This window comes from Bos indicus x Bos taurus, chromosome 9 (genome assembly GCF_003369695.1).
Source record: "Bos indicus x Bos taurus breed Angus x Brahman F1 hybrid chromosome 9, Bos_hybrid_MaternalHap_v2.0, whole genome shotgun sequence".
NCBI classification, from domain to species: domain Eukaryota; kingdom Metazoa; phylum Chordata; class Mammalia; order Artiodactyla; family Bovidae; genus Bos; species Bos indicus x Bos taurus.
In genome coordinates, this window is record NC_040084.1 from 43,831,559 (window position 1) to 43,845,703 (window position 14,145).

The 14,145-nt window shown below is 35.0% G+C and overlaps 1 protein-coding gene across 4 annotated transcripts in view; it reads left to right on the forward strand.

Moving 5' to 3' along the window:
- ATG5 (autophagy related 5) overlaps positions 1-14,145 on the forward strand; it is a 115,110-nt gene that overhangs the window by 85,205 nt on the left and 15,760 nt on the right. For all 4 annotated transcript variants that reach the window (XR_003512603.1, XM_027551305.1, XM_027551306.1 and 1 more), the window contains one exon: positions 12,044-12,161. Coding sequence is in view for 3 of the 4 variants with exons in the window: in XM_027551305.1 (XP_027407106.1) it covers positions 12,044-12,161 (118 nt within the window). In the remaining variant the exon portion in view is untranslated. The remainder of the gene's footprint in view (positions 1-12,043; positions 12,162-14,145) is intronic.

The following is a 14,145-nucleotide window of genomic DNA, read 5'->3' on the forward strand; positions in this document are numbered from 1 at the left end:
GAACTCTGGTTTTTACGTTGCTTAAGGAATCCTTAATGGAGTAGAACTAACAAATTTGTTCTTCCCACTGACACATTATCGTTTTAAAGCTTTAAAACCTTTTTTCTTCTATGTCCTCTGAAGCCATAGCACATACAAGTGGATAGTTTTATTATTTCGGAATGTTTTAACAATATCCACATTAAATGTCATTCTATTTCATGCTTGGTGCAAAGAAGGTTTCCTTTAATTGTAATTAATCCTGGAGAATAATGATCTGCTTTTGGAATGATAGATAAAATTCCTTACATAAAAGAGCTGTATTTTAAGTTGAAATACACTCATGCTATAGTTTGGCTGATAACTGTTCATAACTGTAGTGACGATATCTTTTAGCTACAGTGTATCTTCTTTTGCCTCATCACAGTCTTCCATTTCTCAGATGGATAAGCTGTCACTAAGTTACCCAAGAATTAATCTTCACTGTCTATGGCCCTCTTAGAACCTTACTTTAAAAATCACCGCTTTACTGTACTACTAAATAAGAAAATGTTTATGTGATTTTAAAACCTCCATAGTGGAAAGAAACCTGTAATTTTTACTTGCTATATTGGTGGTATTGAAAAATTATCTTAAACTAAAATTCTGTTGGAATATATTAGCCTGTTTTGGATTTCTATAGACAGTACTCTCTTCACATATTGTGTTCTAAAAATTTGAATTTGTAAAGGCGATAGGCCTTGTTATTATAAGTAAAAAAAAAAAAAATTTAGGATAGGCCATGTAATTAGTAATGAAATTGAACTATGATATTGATACTGTAAACCCTGACCTGCATTTTAGAAAGCATTCCTTATCATTCTAATAAAGTCTTAAGTCAAGAAACTATGAGAGGAAGAGTCCCTCTTCTCTGTTCAGGTCATGGTAATGTGGGTTGGAATCAGACGTTCCTCTCCGAGGAAGGAGAGGCTGTTTCTCTGCTGCCCTGACTGGTGGGGAGGGTTCTGGGAAAGCTCAGAAATAGTAGACATAAAGAGTCTACAAGCTGGGCAGTTGTCCTTGATCAATAAGGACATTTTTTTTATAATCCAGACACTGTATGTGGTATGATACATTAGTTCTATTTTATATAACACCTTATTGTTAAATTCTGAATCCACTTTAGGTTTTATAATTTCAAAACTTGAAACTTCATTTTAAGTATCAGAACATGAGTTTTAAATGAGTTAAACAAATTAAGGGAAACTTACTTAAATTCCCACAAACAGCTTTCAGATTGCCATAATGCTATATAACTTTTAAAGAAAAATCTATAATTTTTGTAAATTGATGAGGGCAGGGATATTTCTCTAACGTTATTTGGAGGCTCTTGACCTCATTTGGAAATTTTAAATTGGTGGAATATAATTATTGTTTCTTAAGAATGCATGAAATAAACATAGAATGATGAATAGTTATAAATCAGACTGTGATGAATCTGAGTTGTCACTCTAGAAGGCCTCTTCTACTTCCACCCATTTGAGGACTTTGTACTAACAGCTTCATTGAAGTATATAACTTTGATATCAGAATTCATCCTTTTGTCTTTTTGGTTCTGCTGCAAGGCAAGCGGGATCTTAGTTCCCCAACCAGGGATCGAACCCATGCTCCTTGTGGTGGAAGTACAGAGTTTTAACCACTGGACCATCATGGAAGTCCTAAAGTTCACCCTTTTAGGTGTACTATTGATTTTTTAGAATATTCACAGAGTTGGTGGAACCATCACTATTATGTAATTTCAGAACATTTTTATCACCCCAAAAAGACCCCATCCCTAATTAGCAGTCACACCTCATTCTTCCTTCCTTCCAGCCCATGACAAATTCCCCCTCCCCTCCAGTTCATGGCTACTACTGGTCTTCCCCTGCCTCCCCAACCCCCCAGATTGGTATATTCTGAACGTTTTGTGCAAATGGAATTTTAAAGTTTATGGCCTTTTGTGTCTGGCTTCTTTCACTTGGATTATATTTCCATGGTTCATCAATGTTATGGCACGTTTCTGTTCCTTTCCTGTTTATGGCCAAGTAATACTCCACTGCTTGGAAATACAATGTTGTTTATCTATTCACTGATTGGTGGTGGTTTGGATTGTTTCTACCTTTTGCCTATTACGAATAAATGCTGCTATGAGCATTAATGTACAAGGTTTTGATGGACATATGCTTTCAGTTCTCTTGGGTAGATATTTAGGAATGGAATTGCTGGGTTATGTGGTAATTCTATGTTTAATCTTTTGAGGAACTGCCAGATTATTTTCCAAAGTATGTATACCATTTTACATTTCACTCACCAAGTATAAGGGTTCCAATTTGTCCACATCCTTGCCAACATTTGTTATTTTCTATCATTTTAATTATAGCCATCTTAGGAGGTATAAAGGGGTATATTACAAATTACTAATGATGTTAAACATTTTTTCATATGTTTAATGACCATTTGGATATCATCTTAGGCAGGATATCTTCAAATCCTTTGCTCTTTTTAAACTGGGTTTTCTTTTTATTATTGAGTTGTAAGAGCCCTGTATATCTTCTGGTCACTAATTCTTTATTGGATACATGATCTGCATTTATTTTCTCCTATATTTGGTTTTATTTTCATTTTCATAGTGCCCTTTGAAATACAAAGATTTTTTTTTTATTTTATTTTTAAACTTTACATAATTGTATTAGTTTTTCCAAATATCAAAATGAATCCACCACAGGTATACATGTGTTCCCATTTTAGTTAAGTTCAGCTTATTTTCTCTTTGGTTGCTTGTGTTTTCAGGTTGTCTCACCAAATCCAAGGCCGTAAAGATTTCCTTCTATGTTTTCTTCTAAGAGTTGTATAGTTTTACTACATTGTTTTTCTTCATATATTTTTTAGGGTAGTCAAGTGCTATTTTTTTTTAAATTTCTTAATCAACATATGACTTCCAACAGTGAGATCTGTAAAATATTTATCATTTTTTTTTATTTGCTACTTCTAAAAAACTCACAGGAATTTATGAAATCTACTTCAAGTGATACTTCAGTGAATAAATGTTTTAAATGATTAGTATCGAAACAAAAATATCAACATCCTCATATTATAAACTTTATTTAATTTTCACTATAAAGCCTACAGACCTTACACAAGGGCTGAGGATCTTTGGTGCTTTAGTCACTCCTGGCCCAAGTGTAGAAACACTTTTCTAGTGGATAAGACACTCGATTGATCATCAGGAGAACAGAGTTTCAATTCTGAGGTCGACACAACCTCTTTTACCCAGATGCTGCTTCTTGCTACTCTGATTTCTATATTTGTACAAATTAAAAGTGCTGCATAGTTATTTTGTGTAAGTATACCATAAAGGTAGAAATAATCTGTATATAAACATGTCCTTTGAATCATCAGTCAAAAACAGTTTATTCCATTACTCTTATAGTAGCTTACCTTTTTAGTATGGCTTTGGATAAAATTAGCAAAGACGTTTTTATAGATACTGAAATTTAAACTATGATTCCCCAGGTATGGTTTTGAGATTTTTCAGGAGAAACCTTAGAAGTAAGATAATTATTACTAAACACATCAATCCTAGCACTTTTATAGGAAGCCTCTAATTTGGCCACTCTACTAATAATTTCAAATAAAACATTTTAAAGCAATATAACTTATTTTATAAATCAGCTCATAAACAGCACCAAATTGTTCTCGGCCTTAGCAGGAGGGAAATGGTGCTTCCCTATAACACATTTTATTCAATGAAAGGATATGAGGAAAACACACACTGTTGCCTATGTTTGAAGACAATTTGCCTTAATTATTTATGTGGCAAAATATATTTGGTATTGTCTAGACAGAATTATAATAAATATAACAGTTTAAAGAAGACAAGACATAAACTATAAACCTGATTTGTGGATATAATTCTGATGGGTGCTTTCATTTAATCATAGTCTCAATTAAGACACTGCTGCTTTGAGGATTAAGTGTCCCTGACTATAATAATGACAGCTTTTCAAATGTTAATTATTATTTTTTAGAGTTGTCGGGAATATTAAAAGTGGACTTCAGACTCTGGTAGCGTAACTACAGAAAGTGCTTATTTTCAAGTCTCCTATTTCCCTACATGAAGGATAAAAGTGGTCTGATTAAGTGGCCCTGACTCCCCTCTCGCTGTCTCCCTGTCCCCCTCCTTCCCACCATCGAAAGGACTGTTTACTGTAAAGGTCTAAAAGCATTCATTTGAAAATGGTTTGTTCTTTGTACTTAATGAGGTATTGTAATGTGTATATTCTTAAGCTAATTTTAACATGAGGCTTCTTTTGAAAAGCATGTGATGCAAAATTTGACATGCATGAGTATATCTCAGGCCAGATACGCATGTGACAGTTTGAAGCACGCATCATGTGTCATTGTTGGTAAAGTCTGGCAGCATATCCTGTGTAAACCCCTATTTTCTTTTTCTTTGTGCCCCATATTTATTCTGATTAACAAGACTTCAAAGGGAACAACTGATGGTTGAATACCAATTATTTTTTATTCTCTATGTTTTGGGTTCTGTAAGGACTATATAGTGTTACTTTTCTTTGGCTCCACGTTTAACCGTGGTTTTAAAGAGAGGAATGAAAGGAATTAATCACTGTTAAACAGCTGTTGCACTAGGTGTTTTGTATATCTCATGTAATTGTTACAGCAGTCATTCAAATATGTATATTATTCCTGTTTTTCAGATTTAGAAACATACTTCCAAGACTGATATAATTTGCCATAGGTTCCCAGTCAGTTGTGTTGTGAGTTAGAATTCCAGCCAAGCCCTTGCTAATTCCACTGCATTTGACGTTCTACACTTTACATGCTAAATTTGTAGCCCACTTTTCTCCCCTTATCCACTAATATTTGACAGGTACCATTGCATTTCATCTGCCTCTGTGTGCGTTAGTGGGAAGAGGGCATATGAAAGGGAAGGATTGTGTTTCTGTACTATGCCTGAAATGACCTTATCTTTTTCTGTTTTAAGAAAAAATACTCTGTATTTCAAGATGAAAGCTTGAAGACCTATGTTTTCTACTTTGTTTTCATCTTCTTTGGAAACTCCCTACAATTTTACTTTAGTACATTACATTCTACCTGCACTTAGCATATTGTACTTTGTAGTTACTGATGTCTTCCACTCTTATAAAATGAAATTATGTCACCAGTTGTAGCAAAAACTTTTGTTTTTGCTCTAGCCTCCAAGTTTATGCTGGGTTACATTTTCTCATAGTACTTTGTACATATTTCTGTTCTCACTTATACATGTATCTGTAACACTGTGTTAGAATTAAAGTTCAGTAGATGTTTAATGAGTGATGACTTCTGATAGATTTGCCCCTGCCCTCTGGTTGTTAGAAATCCTGGACCTGTGTACTACTGTAGGGATAGTTCTCTGATGTTTGTTTTCTTTTGTTATGGCTGGATTCTTTACTGTCTGAGTCTGGGTTATGTGGGGGGAGGAAGGCAACCATGAGGATTGTGCCTAGTTGCCAAGACGACTGGGCTTGACTGGAATAGGCAAGAATTTACCCAAAGCATATGAAGTCAGCCTTACTCTCTCAAAATAGGAAGTAGAAAGTGAATCTAAGAACTAAAGTCAGAGATGAGAACTGACAAGGGGCTGAAGTGGAATCACAGTCAGGAAAAGAAGATGTGATCAGAAATTGGGAGATTTGTCAACCGGCTAGAAAGCAGAATTTGAAAGGATGTAGGGTAAATGGTTCTGGATGGAGGCTGTGAGCACTCACTGGGGGTGGGACTAATTTTTGAGTTGCATATTAAAGTTGCTACTCAGGGCTGGTCAGAGATTTTTGTGATTGCAGAAGCTCTGCTCATTTTCTGCTCAATACCTTTTATAAGTGCCTGATACAGTAAAAGAGATGAGTTAAAGTAAGAATAAATGAATGAATTAATGAAAAAATCTATCTGCAGATCACATAGTTTATCCACATCCCTTATATCCACATCCCTTATATCCACTCTGTCCATCTTCTTTGTGCAAATTCATATCCTCAGTATTTCAGATCAAAATCCTGAACCTGGATACTACTACTGGGATGATTCTGTCCCAGCTATTCTAACCAATGGGTTCCGTTTAATCATCAAGTACTACCTGATGTATCAGTAAGAGACCACCCCCCACCCCACCCCGGCCTTTTAGTTAAGGGCATTTATAAGTTTCACAAACAAGTGAATCATCGTGCATCTATTGTGCATCTTTTTAAGTTGTATGCTTTCTGAATTTTTGTGTTTTTCTCTTTCATAGCTTTTAATTGCTTCCTTTCAGTGAATAGAATCTCCTTTTACTATGGATATGATTCTTCCTCTTCTTTACAGTCACTGACTCCATGGTCATTGAATCAGATGTGTATCCTTCCAGCTGTAACTTGCCATTTTTAACAAACCAACATTTCTGACTCATATGATATACTATATATGACCCAAACAGCAAAATAAACCCTAATGTTATGTAGTAACAGGGAGACAACAAGAGTAGTATGTCTTCTTATCATAATCCCTATTTTATATTACAACTGAATATAAAATACATGTTAGTATTTAATAAATTTCTGTTGCATGTCAAATCACATTTAATAACAGTAATAGCACTTATTGAGCAATTACTGTGTACTAGGCATTCTTCGTGGGAAATAGATAGGGAAACAGTGGAAACAGTGTCAGACTTTATTTTTGGGGGCTCCAAAATCACTTCAGATGGTGATTGCAGCCATGAAATTAAAAGACGCTTACTCCTTGGAAGGAAAGTTATGACCAACCTAGATAGCATATTAAAAAGCAGAGACATTACTTTGCCAGCAAAGTAATATATGGTCATGTATGGATGTGAGAGTTGGACTGTGAAGAAAGCTGAGCGCCAAAGAACTGATGCTTTTGAACTGTGGTGTTGGAGAAGACTCTTGAGTCCCTTGGACTGCAAGGAGATCCAGCCAGTCCATTCTAAAGGAAATCAGTCCTGGGTGTCCATTGGAAGGACTGATGCTAAAGCTGAAACTCCAATACTTTGGCCACCTCATGCGAAGAGTTGACTCATTGGAAAAGACTGATGCTGGGAGGGATTGGGGGCAGGAGGCAAAGGGGACGACAGAGGATGAGATGGATGGATGGCATCACCGACTCGATGGACATGAGTTTGAGTGAACTCCGGGAGTTGGTGTTGGACAGGGAGGCCTGGCGTGCTGCAATTCATGGGGTTGCAAAGAGTCGGACACAACTGAGCGACTGAACTGAACTGAGGCATTCTTGTAAATGCTTTACATGAATTAACATGTATAATCTTCACATGGAGTTGTAAGAAACTCCATATTATATAACTGGAATTATATAGTATGTAATCTGAGATTGACTTTTTATGTGCAGTGTAATTCGCTTGAGCTCCCTACAGTTTGTTGCATGTGTTATTAATAGGTTTTTGCATTATTATTACTGACTAGTATTCTGTGGTATGGGCATACCACAAACAGTTTATCCATTCACCTGTTGAATGACACTGGAATTGTACGAACTGTACATTTGTGTACAGTTTTTTTGAGAACATGAGTCTGCATTTCTCTGGGAGTACTCAAGAGTACAATTGCTGAGTCATATGGTAAATGTGTGTCTAGTCTTGTAAGAAACTGCCTTACTCTTTTCGATAAGAGCTGAACCACTTTACATTTCTACCAGCAATGGTATGAGAGAGATAGTTTCTCCATGTGCTGACCAGCGTTTGGTATTATTACTATATTTTATTTTATACATTCTGGTAGATATGTATTCATGTTGTATTGTGGTTTTAATTTGCATTTCCCTAATGACTAATGACATGTCAAACATCTTTTTATGTGTTTATTTGTCATCTGTGTATCCTCTTTGGTGAAATGTCTATTGTTATCTTTTGCTTATTTTCTGATTGAATTCTTTGTGTTTTTTTACTGTTGGACTTTTAGAGTTCTTATTCTGCATATAAGAACTTTGTGGGATATGTAGTCTTGCAGATATTCTCTTTCAGTCTTGTCTTCACCTTCAGAGCAAAAGTTATGTTTTGTTGATAAAGATCCAATTTATCAATATTTCCTTTTATGGATCTTGCTTTTGGTATTAAGTTCTACATTAGTTCCGAATTTAGTCCTCAGGTGACTTTGCCTTTTTTACTTTGCTGTATAAAACCTGAATGTCATGATTCTGGACCTTTTAATAACTAGACAAGTGAACTTAGAGAAAATAGATTAAAAAGAAGGAAACGAGTTTGCTAAATTGGGATAGTATTAAGTTAAAATATTCATTACAGTGCTCTAAAACTGTTGATCATGGTGGTGGTGGTGTGGTGGTAGTAGCGTGTGTTTTAGTGTATATTTAGATGGGTGTGTATACCATGTCACTCAGTCGTGTACCATGAGGGCCTCCCTGATGGCTCAGCTGGTAAAGAATCTGCCGGCAGTGCAGGAGATCCTGGTTTGATTCTTGGGTCGAGAAGATCCCTGAAGAAGGGATAGGCTACCCACTCCACTATTCTTGGGCTTCCCTTGTGGCTCAGCATGATTGTACTGTGTACATATTTTATTAACTTGAAAACTGTGCAGTGCAGATATTACCTCCATTTATACTCAGCATATGTTTTCAAACTTGATTGACTAAAATTTTATAAATTTAACTTAAAATATTTTACAAATTTGATTCTTGCTGCTTCTGTTCAGTTTATCTCCAAGGTAAATCACAGCATAACTTTTGCATGTAAGGGAAAATTCTTATTACAGTAGTGAAAGTGCCTGAGTAGAGAAGGGCTGAGGCACAGCCAGCCAATAGCACCCCAGGTTTATATTCCATTTGATGTTTTAAGAAAGGACTAACATAACAGTTGAAAACGAACAGGAGCCGTTTCAAACATGACTTTACCAAGTCATTTCTCATGAGAAAGTAATTCTGTTTCTTGGAAGTCCCTAAAATAGTTTGCAGATTTACAGATATATGGCTAGATTAAGTGTTGTGGTGTAGTTCTATTATAGTGGCTTTCTTATCTATCAGACAAGGATTCAAATTACCGTGGATATTGTTAGCATTGTCTGGTTTCGTGTATACTAAATCGAAGTTTAAAGAATTCATGTTCATGGAATTTTCGTATTTTAAAAATGTTTGCTGTATTCAAAATGAAGATAGCTTTTAAATATATCCTAGCATAATTTAGTCTTTGCTGAACTCAAATTTAGGTTTAATGAGATCTTTAAGAAATTTGCATGAATTTACCCTCCATTCCCATTGCCCTTCAGAATCTCTGTACAGTACTTGAATTCATAATCTGTCTGTGGCCAGCTTCTGTTTTCAAAATAAATAGCTCTCAAAGTTGAATGTTTTCTAAGAATGAGAATATAAGCTTTTAAAGGCACTTGAACAAAATTTAAACAAAAAATATTTGTTAGATTTTTTTGTTTGAAGTATTTTAGGTCTTTGTCTTTTAATAAGGTTTTTTTGTTATATGAGAAACAGAAATTTACTTTGATGAAAGTTTTCTTGGTTACAGTCTGTAGGATTTACTTGGAATATATGTTAATAGTTCTGGAACTTCATCCTTCCCCCTAAGCAAATAATATTATAAAGACTGTTGAAGTTATACCTTTATTATAACTGCTCCATTTTGGGAAAGAGTTGAAAAAAAGAGAAGTACAGAGAAATTGCAGGCCATTTTTTCTAGGAATGTGAGTAGAGGAGAATTGCTGTTTTTTTAATACATAGCTAAGATTACTTGGCCTTTCCTGTTTAACATATTGTTTTCAAATTACTATAATGTATATTAGTACAGCTAAGCCACCTCATAATTCTGTCACTCAATAAGGGGCAAGTGAATCTTGAAAAGATTTGACTTTGCTGAAAGCCTTAGTATTATCAGACTAGAGTGTGGATGATACATTTGAACAGTTTTTGGATTGGGGGTACAGTCCTACCCCTCCTTTTCTCCTGACCAAGTCCCAGTTGTCATCACATAGGCTTGCATCATTCAGACAGCCTCTCACCTGTCATCCTGATGTTACCTCTTCCCCAAGTCATTGTACACGGTGCTGCTTTCCATTAGCCTTCAGAAAAAAGCCTCTTTCATCACGTCACTTCCTTTGCTAAAAAGTCTTAAAAGCCTCTTCATTGCCTGGAAGATAGAAAGCCCTAAGTGGGTGGTGGCTATTTTAAATGATTACTGCTGTCCCCTATTCATTTCTTTCTTCTCTGAACTCCTCAAACCTGTATCATCTTCACATAGTGAATCCTTGATTGTTCATAATATTCTTAGTTTCACCTGTGGGGAAAGTATGAGCTTCCTAAATTGAAGGGTTTCGATCACACTTAAAAAAAAAAATTTTTTTTTAGTAGGGTATAATTGATCTACAGTTTTCTGTTAGTGTCATACAGTAAAGTGAATCAGTTATACATATACATAAATCCACTGGGTTTTTTTATTCTTTTCCTATATAGGCCATTATCATGTATTGAGTGGAGTTCCCTGTTCAGTTATACTTCTAAAAAATGAAGGGTTCAATTAGTGAAGTGAATTGCATTATATTTAATGCATATTTATTAAATTTTAGTTTTTCTCATGCTTTCCTTATACATTCAACTGTATTATTTTAATATTATTTTGATATTTATTATGTATTCACTGAACACACAGTATAAAGCCAGGAGACGTAGTCACATACTTGCACCACATTTAGCTTTTCTTACATTTTAGTTCATGTCTATACTTAAAATCGGTTTTCCTCTTTTTTTTTTTTTTTTAACCAAATCTGGTTAAAGTTATCTTGAAGAAGTTGAGATGTGCCTCTGTGATTTAAAAATAAACAAGCCAAAAAAAAAAAAAGTTACTTTTAATGGGTAGGTATTTGAAATTATTTTCTTATAAAATATAAGGTATTACTCTGTTCCTGTAGATTTTCATGATTTTTCATTCCAAGAAACTTAAAAACTTAACATCTTAAAATGAAAAAACAGTTAAGAGTTGTGATGGGTGTTATTCTCTTTATCATTTATTTATACTTGGCACAAGTCTCCCATTATTCCTAGAACAAACTTCAGAGATGGGGAATGTCCCAAATTTCCAAATAAACTGGGTGTAAGATCATAGAACTCATAACGACAGTGCTGTTACTCATAGACTGGCTGATTCCAGAGCCTCTGCGCTGTGTCACGGGAAGGCTTCCATCATCGTTGCTCTGCTTCTAGAGAGGGAGTTTGAGAAAATTAAACCTAATTTTTTGAAGGAGCAAGATGTTGAAGCTGTTAGCAGTCAATTATGACAGTGCTAATAATAACAGTTATCAGAAGAAATGTACCTATTATTTTGATTTTTGAACCTATAGAAAAGTTTTAAAATAGTAAAACAACCAAGACCATGTAAGACCCTTCACCTGGATTCACCAGTTATTAACCGTTTTTCACATTTGTTGTCTCTTTTTCTATACACACGCTCTCTCTCCCCTCCCCTAACCATTTGATTGTAGGTTTCAGACATCATGGTACCTAATTCCTGAACATCTGATCATGAATTTCTTAACAGTAAGGATATTGTCCTTATAAACATTATCACACCTAAGAAATGTATCATTAATCTAATATTATCTAATGTTCATCTGATATTTCCCCAGTTATTTCAAAAATGTCTTTTATAACTGATCTTTTTAAATTCCTTTCTTCAATCCAGTATTCAGTCAGAGTTTATGTTTTGTATTTAGTTGTGATATCTTGTCAGTCTCTTTTAATCTTTTTTTTTTTTGCTGCCTCTGACTTTTTTTAAGTGTCCAGGTCAGCTGTGTTTAAAGTGCTGCATGTTCTGAATTTGCCTTATTGCCTCCTGTGGTTAGATTTCTTGGATTTGTGTTAAGCATTTTTAGCCATAATACCACATGTGTGATGTTGTATGCTTCTGATTACACTGTATCTGTATCAGAAGGCATCTCATGCCAACTTTAAATTTCTAATGTATTAATTCATAGCTTGTAGCAATAGAGACTTAATTGTTTGGACCCTTTTTTGATTTCTCAAATAGACAACAACTGAACGGCCTTTCATTCAGAAGCTTTTTCGACCTGTGTCTACAGATGGACAATTGCATACACTAGGAGATCTCCTCAAAGAAGTCTGTCCTTCTGCAGTTGCTCCTGAAGGTAATATAATTGACAACATTAAAACATTTCTTTCATTCCTCTTTGTTACTGAAGTAACATAAGAATTCTGTATTTATAAATAATATTTATTAGTTACTTCAGTAAGGTATTTTCATTATCTTGTGAGGAAAAATCTTTTGAAACAGAAGCACTTAATACTTAACTATTTCATAAGTTATTGACACTAACAGAATAAGAAACATTCTCTTTAGCAAACTGAAATATGATTTTAAAGTCACCCTCTTATATTTTGGGGCCCTGTGTTTTTCATTTGTGAATTCAGTTCTGGTAAACGTTGTAACTTTAATCTTGCATTGTGTTTCGTCATTCTAAAGAAATGAGATAGTTTTTTTTTTTTTAAAAAAGTCTTACATTTGGTTGATATTTTAAAGTTCAAACTATTGAGTAATGGATACATATTTTATTTGAAGTTTTTGCCGCTCTTTAATGTTTTACTGAACATTATTCTCTTAGGATTTAACATTTCACAAGGCTGGTCAAAAAGTCCTGTTTTATAGTCCTTATTTTGTAACTTAGGTTAAAATTGTTTTCCTGTCAGGAGAGGAAAAAATAGGAAAATCGCTTAATTGCAGCATAAGAAACACAAGGAAAATGCAGAAAACTAGGGGGAAAACGCTATAAACCCCTAACTCATAGAGACTACTCTTGACACACACATGCAGATATATACTTGAATATTTGAGAGGGTATATGTGCATAAATTTATATGTCCTCCTTTTTTCACCTGATATAATATGATATAATATGATAGTTCTTAAAAATTCTTTAGAGCTATTTTTTAAAATGCCATGGCCCTTGGTATCTATGTACCATAATTTGACCATCACCCTATCACTGAATGCCTTGTCTTATTGTTGGTTACTGTGCTGTAGGAGAAATTTCAGTGGCATAGTGCTGTGTTTGTTAATATGTTGCCTAGACTTGTATATGTTATATAGAAAAACATTAAAAACTTACCACTTTAAATCTTTTATGGTAAGAGGTAAGGCATTAATAAATGCAAAGGTAAATACTTCAGTAGATCGTGCTGTGTTTCTTATTAACATATCCTACGCTGGGATGATGGCAGTATTATTTACATGACTTGTAACTATATCACATAGTTCAAGAGGCGTTTAGTATCTATGGAAATGGTTTGCCTACTCAGTAGAATTAGAAGTAATAGGATTGGGAGGAATATTGACATTTCAGCCTAAAAGACTAAACAAAGAATATAGAGCTCAGAATATGTGCCGTTTGGCCTGTTAATCAAATATGCTTCCTTTTCCTGGCATTTCTATGTGTATCTAGCACTTTGAAAATACACAAAGGCTCAATAGGAGGGAAGAAGAGGGACATCTAAATACCACCAGAACCAGTTCCAGAAGGGACTGATAAAAAAGATTATTGACTACTACCTAAAGCTGTGAAAATTGAGTAAGGTTCTCTGGCGATCTAGTGGTTAAGACTGCACTTCCACTGCAGAGGGCATGGGTTCAGTCCCTGGTCAAGGAACTAAGGTCTTAGAAGCCATGTGGTGCAACGAAAAAGCAACATGTTTCATATATATGTATATATATGTATGAAATATATATATATAGATATATATTATAAATATATTTATAAATATATATCTATATATATGGAGAGAGAAAGAGAAAGGCCTTACTATGTCATTTGTCAGCTTCCCTGGTAGCTCAGCTGGTAAAGAATCCGCCTGTAATGCAGGAGACCCCGGTTCAATTCCTGGGTCAGGAAGATCCTCTGGAGAAGGGATAGGTTACCACTCCAGTATTCCTGGGCTTCCCTCGTGGCTCAGTCAGTAAAGAATCCACCTGCAATGTGGGTGACCTGGGTTTGATCCCTGGGTTGGGAAGGTCCCCTGGAGGTGGGCATGGCACCCCACTCCAGTATTCTTGCCTGGAGAATCCCCATGGACAGAGAAGCCTGGCAGGCTGCAGTCGATGGGGTCACAAAGAGTCAG